Genomic DNA, 11,742 nt, shown 5'->3' on the forward strand with positions numbered 1-11,742 from the left:
TTTGCATAGAGTTGGACACGACTGAAGTGACTTAGCAGCAGCAGACCCTGGTTTCTACCAGGCTCAATGTTTTTCATTCTATTCCATTTTTGCCTGGAAAATTCCATGGCCAGAGGAGCCTGGCAGGCTATAGTCCATTGCGTCGCAGAGTCGGACACAACTGAGCAACTGGGCACAACAATTTCTGTCCTACAGAAATATTCATTTTGTTTTCTGATGGCCCTTTTTACATTGTATCCATACAATATACGTGGAGCCAACTGAGTATGTCTAAGAATTAGATTACTGCACTACACTGATGAAAACATTCCTAGGTATTTTATATGTATCTGTCCAACTTCACCTTGGGCCACTCCTTCACCACAGCCACAGCCACAAAGATTATCATTCAGCTTCTAAAACATGCCAATAGGCTCTATCCTTCTTCAAGAGATTTATACATAATGTTCTGTTTGCCTGGAGAACTTACCACATGATTAATTTCTTACTGACTTTCAAGTCTCAGTTTCAGGTTAACTTAAAACATATCCAGATTACCTGCCCCCTCCAGCAATCCTGATCAACTCCCTACCATTTCTGAGTACTCTGCTTGTTCTATCCATAACAGTCACTACAATTTATCATGTTTGTTTACTTAATATATTTTATGGTTTTAAAATTTTCTATTTTCCCTTTGAGAAAGTCTGCTCCCATCTATATTTCAACTGAAGAAATCTAAAGGACCAGATTCTAGTTTATGTCTAAAATCTATGTTTATGTTAAATAATACAATAAAAATATTACATTTTATTTAATTTTTAGTAAAATATATATGCAGCCAAACATTTTAAATTAATAAGCTACAACAATGATAGGAGAAAATGTTTGGTTTAGGTCTGCAATCAGAAATAACGCTGAGGCATCCCTGGTGGTTCAGTGGTAAAGAATTCACCTGCCAATGCAGGAGACAGGGGTTCAATCCTGGATGTAGGAAGATCCAACATGTTGCAGAGCAACTAAGCTCATGTGCCACAACCACTGAGCCTGTGCTCTAGACCCTGGGAGCCACAATTACTGAGCCCATATGCCACAACTACTGAAAGCCTGACTGCCCTAGAGCCTGTGCTCCAAAACAGAAGCCATCACAATGAGAAGCCTAGAGAGTAGCCTCCACTCTCTGAAACTAGAGAAAAGCCCATGTAGCAACAAACACCAAACACAGCTGAAAATATATAAATAAATTATTTTTTTTTTTAAGAGTAATGTGGTTCAGCTTGTTTTTATATTATAGTAAAAGTCTGGGATTCTCTTTTGTCACAATGTAGATCAGTGGTCCTCAAAGAATGGTTTAGGGAGGGGAGAAGTAGGGGTGGGGGTGGCACGTAGGTACAGTGACCTTCATTGGGTGTCTGTAAAATTCAAACATTTTATACAAGCAGCTCATGCAGCTCAATACCAGAAAAATAAACGACCCAATCAAAAAATGAGCCAAAGAACTAAACAGACATTTCTCCAAAGAAGACATACAGATGGCTAACAAACACATGAAAAGATGCTCAACATCACTCATTATCAGAGAAATGCAAATCAAAACCACAATGAGGTACCATCTCATGCAGGTCAGAATGGCTGCTATCCAAAAGTCTACAAACAATAAGTGCTGGAGAGTGTGTGGAGAAAAGGGAACTCTCTTACACTGTAGGTGGGAATGCAAACTAATATAGCCACTATGGAGAGCAGTGTGGAGATTCCTTAAAAAATTGGAAATAGAACCACCATACAACCCAGCAATCCTACTGCTGGGCATACACACTGAGGAAACCAGAATTGAAAGAGACACGTGTACCCCAATATTCACTGCAGCACTGTTTACAATAGCCAGGACATGGAAGAACCTACATGTCCACTGCCAGATGAATGGATATTACTCAGCTATAAAAAAGAACGCATTTGAATCAGTTCTAAAGAGGTGGATGAAACTGGAGCCTATTATACACAGTGAAGTCAGAAAGAGAAATACCAATACAGTATGTTAACGCATATAAATGGAATTTAGAAAGACGGTACGATGACACTATATGCAAGACAGCAAAAGGGACACAGATGTAAAGAACAGACTTTTGGACTCTGGGAGAAGGCAGGGTGGGATGATTTGAGAGAATACCACTGAAACATGTATATTACCATATGTGAAACATATGATCAGTCCAAGTTTGATGCATGAAACAGGGCACTCAAAGCCAGTGCACTGGGACAACCCAGAGGGATGGGGAGGAAGCAGGGAGGGGGTTCAGGACAGGGCGACACATGTACAACCATGGCTGATTCATATCAACGTATGGCAAAAACCACCACCACAATATTGTAAAGTAATTAGCCTCCAATTAAAATAAATTTTTAAAAAAGGGATTCAAACAATTTTATTAGTAACACTAAAATGTTATCAGTCTTTAAAAAAAAAAAAAAAACCACCTCATTCTCTTCTGAGTGTACAATGAAGTTTTCCAGAGGCTCAATGATGAATGAAATCACAAGAGACCAAGTGCAGAAGCTGTTATGAGACTCCAGCTGTCTTCCATTAAATCAGGTATTAAGAGAGATTTGTAAAAAAAAAAAGAAGTAAAACAGGGCCACTTTCCTCACTGAACTGTTCTGTTCTGAAGAACATTTATTTTTTATTTGTATCAGAATGTCATGGGTTATTTTTTAAAATAAATTTTTAAAATTTGCTTTAATTTTAATATGGTAAATATTGATACATATAACCACATAAAAATGAATAGTTAAAACTCTAAGGTTCTCAATATTAAGAATATAAAGAAGTCCGGAGACCAGGAAGTTTGAGATGTACATGAGCAATATACAGTTAACCACTGTTGTGCTGTGTGGCATGCGAGACCTTGGTTCCTGGACCACAGATCAAATTCCCTGCAGTGGAAGGGCAGGGTCTTAACCTCTAGACCACCAGGGAAGTCCCTACAGCTGACCCAAACCTTGAACAATGAGGGAGTTAGGATTGCCAAAGTCCTGCAGTAAAGATCTGTATATAACTTTTCTCTCCAAAATTTAATTACTGATAGCCTACTTGTGTTGACTGGAAGCCGTTGAACTGATAGCATCAACAGTTGATTAATACATATTTTGTATGTGTTATATACTTTATTCTTACAACAAAATAAGCTAGAGAAAATATATTTACAGTACTGTATTGTATTCATCTATACTGGTGTGTTTATGTTGTCTGCTTACAAGATGAACTTCAATACCTGCATCAATAGCTTTGGGTTTTTTTTTAATATTTATCTATTTGACTGCACTTGGTCTCAGCTGTGGCAGGCAAGGTCTCTGATCTCGGCTGCAGCATGTGGGATGTTTAGTTCTGGCATGCAGGATCTTTTTTAGCTGCAGCATGCAAGATCCAGGTTCCTGATCAAGGATCGAATCTGGCCCTCTACATTGGGAGCTTGGAGTCTTAATCACTGAACCATCAAGGAAGTCCCTCAACAGTCCTATACAGAACACTGTAGATGTTATATGTATTATGAAAACTACACATCAAACATGAAAAGATAACATGAAAAAGAAATTCATATTTACTTATACATCCTGCATTTACTGGAAAAAAAAAAAACACATATAAGTAGAACCTTGCAGTTCAAGCCTATGCTGTTCATATGTCAACTGTAAATCAATAAGATTTTATTTACAATTTTATTTTACTTCAATAAGTGGGTTGACTATCATAAAATATTGTTAGGGCCTCATCTAGAACACAGTCTACATTTATCTGAATACCTTGGGAACACGAAGTCTTGCACATAATGATGATACTCTATAATAATTTTGCTATTATGACAGAACTTGAAATAAATTTTTGTATAAACAGGTGAGTTTCATAGTTTGACTTCTCATTCTGATGGTAAACCCAATTAAGGAGTTTGGGAGAAGGTAATATACTTGGCACTGCATCAGAAAATTATAGGTAGGCAAGATACCATTAAGAGTAGGGAACAAAGTCTCCTCAGCTTTAAGACTTGACCAAAACAGTGCAAAATGCCAGTCAATCAATGAAAGTTTAATTGTCTTGTAGGAAGATTACATGTTTACCAGGTAAACCTTCCTGCAGATTTACTTTCTGTACTTTTGGCTGAGTCAGTTTATAACACTGATATAACACACTCAGCATGAATATCTTTTATAAATCCCTAACAATATCACTTAATATATTATTAAATGGAGAGAGCTTCATTACTACAAATGAGACACATTTTAAAATATATATACATACATTTCAAATGCATTTAAAATACACTTCTGTATAATATGAAGCATAAGAAAAGGAATACTCTCAGTCCTATCACCCAATCCAAATATATCACTGATCATACAAGTTATTTGTGAGCTTGCACTAATTCCACAAACCTTTTACCTCTCTTATTTTTCTTCAGTGTTACTAATAATTGTTTCCACTCCCTTTAATCTCATTCACTTTATGTTCACCTGTCATATGTCGGCATTACCAAGACTATTTGTAAAATAAATAGTGTTAAGGTCTACTTTGGATTACAGATACTAATGATGTTTGAGCCTGCTTTTATACTATAGAATACTTGCATAAATACTTAACATGCTTTTAAATTGTTGCTAAACTTAAATTAACTCATACCTCTAGCAATTCGGATGAAACATCAAATTTGTACTCTTTGCCACTTTCTTCCTCTGGTTCCATGCGTTTGTAAAACAGCATATATGCACTGTGGGTCTTCAAGAGGGAAAAAATAGTATATTTTCATTTTGACATAGTTTAACTATACAAGTAGATAATATGGAAGTCAGAAAACAATGTAAAATATATGAAGGAAATGGCTACCTTTTCAAAGGAGAAATCCATAAACTTATCTGTAACAGAATCATAGGTCTTGGTCTGTATAAAAAAATGAAAGTTTTCCTTAAGAAACAGGTACACTCAGCTGTATTTATATACAAAACATTTTACTAACAGATATTTAAAACTTTACAGTAATTTTGTAAACAGTTCTCAAATAGCATTATCACATAAAAATCTTTGACAGAAATTTTTGGCAAAGAAAATATCAAAATATTTTTAAGGTACTTTACCACCAATATATAAAGTTTAATAAAATGGACTGCAATCTGAAAAACTACTTTTAAAAGAAGAGTTTTGCAAAGTTTGTTTTCTTTTTAATCTTTTTTTAAGGAACTATTCTAGGAATAACACCTAGAGATGCAATAGGTTTAGCTATGCCTTCAATGGTAACACATTATTTACTTCCTTCTTCTACTCATTTTCAAAGTGTTAAAAATTTTTCTACTTCTCCTTTTCGATTCAGAATAGTACCTAAGAGCATCAAAGAGCAATAAGAAAGCCTCTTCATTAAAATCCAGAACGGCAACCAGTTATTCACAATAAACACAGTTACTAAAGAGAAATATAACTTTATCTGGGCTTATCTGTGAAATATAAAATACTTTTTAATACCTGATTTAGATAATCAACAGGGAAAATTTAAAGTTTTCAGAAAATTGCTACCAGGGTAAAATGCATATGAAGAAGTGAAATTATTTTAAGACTACTCCAATCTGTCTTTTTTACATCTTAACTGCTAATTACATAAGAGATAACCCTTTTCTATCCTGTCACCAGTAATAATTAGTAATAACAGCTGCTATTGTTACACAAAGTACCAAGGAATGATCTTTAAAGTTCAGCTTAAGCCAACTTCCTGGTCAAAGATTTCTCACAGTAAGTCAATAAAGAGCAATTTCTTCCTGCTCTAACCCCAAAGTATTTAAGTAAACAACTTATTCAATAATGTCTTGTATCAGTGTAATTTAACTCTTATACTTTTATTTTTCAATTGTAAGTCAACCTTCTTAATCAGTTGAAGAAATCATTTAAAAAATATTTTTTAAAAAATTGCCATGTCTGGTATCTGCTCCAAACTTAGTAACTATACTAAACAAATAACAAATCTTACATATAATTAGGAGCTAAAGGAAAGTTAAATGACTGTTTTGGGGTTTTATGATACTGTAAAGCACTTGGAAATTCACAAACCACTTAATTTTTGAATAAAACTTACCGTCATCTCTCCACCAAAACATTCAGAGGCAAGTTGAGCAGAATCAAAAGGTTTTACCTCAGCATCATTAAAAAGATACCTAAAGCAGAGCATATATGTATTGATCAAGTATATATGTACTATATATAAATATATGTATATATGACTGGTTCAAAATTGGGAAAGGAGTATGACAAGGCTGTATACTGTCAACCTGTTTATTTAACTTATAAGCATAGTACATCATGTAAAATGTTGGGCTGGATGAATCACAAGCTGGAATCAAGATTGCTGGAAGAAATATCAACAACCTCAGATATGCTGATGACACCACACTTATGGCAGAAAGTGAAGAGGAACTAAAGAACCTCTTGATGACAGTAGAAGAGGAGAGTGAAAAAGCTGGCTTAAAATTCAACATTCAAAAACCTAAGATTATGGCATCTGGTCCCATCATTTCATGGCAAACAGAAGGGTAAAAAGTGGAAAAAGACAGATTTTATTTTCTTAGGCTCCAAAATCACTGCAGATGGTGGCTGCAGCCATGAACTTAGAAGACATCTGCTTCTTAGCAGGAAAGCTATGACACACCTAGACAGTGTATTAAAAAGAAAAGACATCACTTTGTCAACAAAGGTTCATATAGTCAAAGCTATGGTTTTTCCAGTAGTCTCCAGATGTGACAGCTGGACCATAAAGAAGGCTGAGCACCAAAGAATTGATGCTTTCTAATTGTAGTGTTAGAGAAGACTCTGTGAGTCCCTTGGACTGCAAAGAGATAAAACCAGTCAATTCTGAAGGAAATCAACCCTGAATATTCATTGGAAGGACTGACGGTGAAGCATCAATACTTCCCTCACCTAATGATAAGAGTCGACTCATTGGAAAAGACCCTGATGCTTGGAAAAATTGAAGGCAAAAGGAGAAGAGGGCAGCAGAGAATGAGATGGTTAGATAGCATCACCAACTCAAAGGACATGCATGAATTTGAGCAAACTCTGGAAGCAGTGATGGACAGGGAAGCCTGGCATGCTACAGTTCATGGGACATGACTTAGCGACTAAACAACAATATGTACTTTACCTGTGTTGTGCCTATTTTTAAAATATTTAGATTACATTCTAATATATTACAAATATTGATCAAACATTAATGTGCAATCAATTCTAACTAAGCTCTTGTTTTGACAATTTTAATCCACTAGAAATTGGGAATATAGTTTCACAACATAGTTATAACCACCTTAAAATGTGACAGATCTATTTATAATCTAGGAGTAACAAAAGAGTTCATATAAGCGAGGAATAAAAAGTTTGCATAAATATAACATGTAAAGCTATTGGACGGAAAATATTAAGAGCCTGGAAAACTTACAAAGATAAAGGTACCATTTCAAAATTTATTTTCAAATGGACCAGAAAAAGTAAAAGATACCATAGACATGATGGCTTAAAGAGAAATAATTGAACAAAAGTATTCTGCAAAAAAAGTGAAGCTGCTCAGTCGTCTGCAACTGTTTGCAATCCCATGGACTGTAGCTTACCAGGCTCCTCCATCCATGCAATTTTCCAGGCACGAGTTCTGCTAAGCACAAATCAATTTACCAATGTACACTTTGTTCAAAGCAATATCCCCAACACTTAGAACAATGCCCAGGACAGCAATAGTCTCTACATATAAGAATTTAACCAACAACATTCGAAGGCCAAAAACCAGCTATTAAAGACTGATCGAATGACTTCCAGCCATTAACTTGATAAAAGATGATAAAAAACAATGTGTGTTAGAGGGGAAAAGTAAAGTGAAGAAAATGGAGTATGCAGGTAATTTCTAAGTGGAATATATAAGGACTTTGTGGCCATCCACAGGTAAGATTCAGAAGGTGCAATATTGTCTATGAATCTTAAGCTGTGTGCAAAACTCTTGAGGGTCTTCATTTTTCTTGAGTAAGCATTTATCAAGTTCTCAAAAAAGTGCAGAAATCTATAAAGCTTAAGAACAATGGATTCATATTATCTTTTGAAAGCCGCTTTCATTTAAACATTTTATGTGCCCCCTTTCCAGACATAGGTACAGTTTAGAAAACAAAAATCTGAAAACATATCTCAGGAAAAAAACTATTATAAGCTTATACTTTAAAAATTGAAACAGATTTTCATTTTAAATCCCAAGGAAAAAGTATTTAAAACTCACCATTTATTGTTTTTATAAGCATGTGGGTTGACTATATCTCTAATGAAGCTGTAATAGTGTCCACCATCTGCGGTTCCTGTATGAACAGTCACTCCTATCAAGTCATACTCATAGCTCTCCGTGTCTTTTGAATGATCACTGACTTCCTTAAAACCTGAAATGATTTACATGAAGTGGCAGTGATTGTGAAAACAGCACACAATGACATCTTAGAATCACTTGATAGAGTATACTTCATGCACAGAAATAGGCACAGATACTTCATATATTCAAACAGGCACAAAACAACTCTATTTGCTGTCACTCACTATTTATAGCCTACAATTTTAAGGAACTTTTATACACATTACTGGAAAAACAACTACCTTGTTAGTGCATAACCAGGGACAATCTCAACATAACAAGTAAATGTAAATTTTTGTTTGTTTAATCTGGCTATTCCTTTTGAAATAGATAAACTTGAATGAAACAGTGTATATTATCTTTATTAGGAATAAGCAAACACAAGACCTGAAAGGTATTAACATATTTATGCCTGCTGGTCTATGTTAAGGAAAATGAAGCACTGTACTGGTAGCATGGTTCCAACTGTTTTATCAATTAATAAAAAACACTATGTATTAGAAGCTTTATGTACAAAGAAACAAAATAAAACATACTTCCAACCATAGAGATTCAATCTGAAAGGTTATTATAATAGATACTAAGGAAAAAAACTCCAGAAGATGTATGATTTACAATCTATATTTCCACCATCACACAAAAAGAAAAGGTGTAATTAAAAGCATGTATGAAACAGCAGACTTGGTTCACCTGAGTGCACAGTGTAACATGAAAAGTGAAGCAACAATTAGCTGAAGAGGAGGAAATGGCTGACAGTGGCAGAGCAGTGGCTGAGGAGTTTGGGTATACTAGGATCTGATTCTGTGGCCTAATAAACTCCTTTATCTTGGCATTCTTGTTATTTTCACGCATGGTGGCATCATGGAAAATACAGTGAAGCACAGTTACTATGTAGTCTTGCTATAATTTTACAAACGGTTTGAAAGCATTCTGAAAAGTAGGACATATATATACAATGTCAACTTCTTAAATCTGTCTATATTTTCAAACTTACCTCTTTTTGGTCACTTCCTGAAATTCCTAAACGTACTCAACTTTACTATAAAGTTCCCTCCCTTAACCCTGTATCCCTTCATAGTTATAATCACCATCCTCTCTTTTCAAAGAAAGATTATGTTATTCTCTTGAAAGAGTAGCGCTCACTCATTGCTTGTATCTCTCATTTCCCATTTAGTGAAGAGTAAAACACTCACTGGATGCTCATTAAGTACCCGGCAATACAGTATAAAGAATAAAATATGGTTCTTTTTCCTAAATCTTATAATATGGTGGCTCTTCAAATTTCAAAAATTTCAATCTGCATAACTTTCTATATAAACAAAACACCACCAGGCCTCTTATGTAAAATAGAACTTCTCTCTGCCAAAGAAGAATGGAAAAGGTAAGGGCTAAACCAGTTCTGCTTTCTTCTCTCCTCTCATCTATTCCCATTCCTCACCATGGTTCTTAGGGCATGTACACAGATGTTTGAAAATCACTGGTCTTATGAAAAGAACAGCAATTTGTAGGTAACTCAAGTGCCATTTTAAATTCACTGCAAACTGCCTTCCTACCACAATACCGATATTAAATTGCTGTGATAACCAAAGATCTTCAACATGTTAGATAATTTTCCCTTGTGGTCTTACTGGAACCGTTGCTTTTCTTTAGCATTCAATACTTCTGACCACATTCCCTCGTTCTTGAGCTCTTGAAGTACTGATCCCACTAGTCACCTAACTGATCAAACAGAAACCTTTCTTGACTTTTCCTTCCTCTAGGAGTAGACTGACTAAACTATAAGCTTCAGAGGGGTAGACACCTTCTTCTTGTTGTCATTATATTCTCATTATTATGATAGCAAGTTAAATAGTGGACAGATGTTCAGGAACTTTGTTGATTTCACTGTTTCACTCAGTCATTGAGTTTTATTAACTCCACTGCCATACACTTCTCTCTAACCCTACTAGTATGCTTCTATTCCTGTGGTTTGCCTTAATAGCCTCCCCACACTCCTTTTATTCAGCCTCTAATCCATTTCTATTACTATAGTTAGAATAACTTTCTCCAGATCTCACCTGGTTATCTTGGTTTCCTGCTTAAAATTTTTCAATAGCTTCACATTGAAATAAAGATCAAAATCATTAACTTGGCCTACAAAAGACTAATCTGGCTACCACTCTTTTGCCTGTTTTACCAACCCCCTAACCCCTCACCCTCCAACAAGACTATTTGCTCCTCTCAATCTAGCTCTTGATACTCAGGTTCTGCTTAAATGTCACCTTCTCTTGAAAGCAACCCTGTGATTCCCCTCAACCAATCTGACAACACTTTATGTTAATAATCCCGTTTAAAATATGCCATGCCCAATAGACTTAAGTTCTTCAAGACCAGGAACCATGTTTATCTCATTCACTATTGTGTCCCGGATGCCTAGAACGGTGCCTGCAACACAGTCCTAGTAGATACAGAACGTTTATAGGCCAACTGTCTGAATATACCATATTGTCTTTAGAAACATTTTTCTAAGATTTAATTTAATTTTCTTAAATGTATATTTAATTACAATGTTGTAATTAGGACTATCTTGTCATGGCGACCTACAGTAAACACAGGCAAGACAAAGAAATTTTGCATTACCTTCTTTCCTGTCACTCTTTCCCATAAGGAAATCTTCTGTATAGGGTGTCATATCCAAACGTAATGGGAAGGAAAAGTGTGTATTCACTTTTTCTTTCATCATTGTGACCATATTAAATGTATACCTCATAGTATTGAAACTCAGAATCTGAGGCAATTTCTTAAAACATGCTCTGAAAGACAAAAACAAAAGTTGTTAAAAATTATCTTTCAAAAGTATTCTAGCTATTATCAATTACATTTATACTACACTTATTTCCATATTCAATTCAGAGTAATAATAAACAGTACTCTGAATCATGCTCTTATTAAATCTATCAATCTATCTCCTTACATGACTTTCTATTCTGAAAGAACTTCCCCACGTTTAGATGGGAAAAACAAATGAAAAACTACAGTAGACTGTAGAATATGCCATGGTGAGGATGGGAGAGCAAAGCACAGTTTTCTGAATTAGGTAAGATTATTTGGGAACCATTAGCATATCAGTCCGGAGAAGGCAATGGCACCCCACTCCAGTACTCTTGCCTGGAAAATCCCATGGATGGAGGAGTCTGGTGGGCTGCAGTCCATGGGGTGGCTAAGGGTAGGCCACGACTAAGCGACTTCCCTTTCACTTTTCACTTTCATGCATTGGAGAAGGAAATGGCAACCCACTCCAGTGTTCTTGCCTGGAGAATCCCAGGGACGGGGGAGCCTGGTGGGCTGCCATCTATGGGGTCGCACAGAGTCGGACACGACTGAA

The 11,742-nt window shown here is 35.6% G+C and overlaps 1 protein-coding gene across 1 annotated transcript in view; it reads right to left on the reverse strand.

Annotated features, from left to right (window-relative positions):
- The window catches only part of USP34 (ubiquitin specific peptidase 34), a 241,399-nt gene that overhangs the window by 41,189 nt on the left and 188,468 nt on the right, over window positions 1-11,742 (reverse strand). Inside the window, 5 exon segments of the mRNA XM_010863267.1 lie at window positions 4,646-4,741; window positions 4,850-4,903; window positions 6,084-6,162; window positions 8,256-8,409; window positions 10,998-11,170. Of these exon segments, the coding sequence (XP_010861569.1) occupies window positions 4,646-4,741; window positions 4,850-4,903; window positions 6,084-6,162; window positions 8,256-8,409; window positions 10,998-11,170 (556 nt within the window).

The sequence above is a fragment of the Bison bison genome, unplaced genomic scaffold, assembly GCF_000754665.1.
Source record: "Bison bison bison isolate TAMUID 2011002044 unplaced genomic scaffold, Bison_UMD1.0 scf7180017864489, whole genome shotgun sequence".
NCBI classification, from domain to species: Eukaryota; Metazoa; Chordata; class Mammalia; order Artiodactyla; family Bovidae; genus Bison; species Bison bison.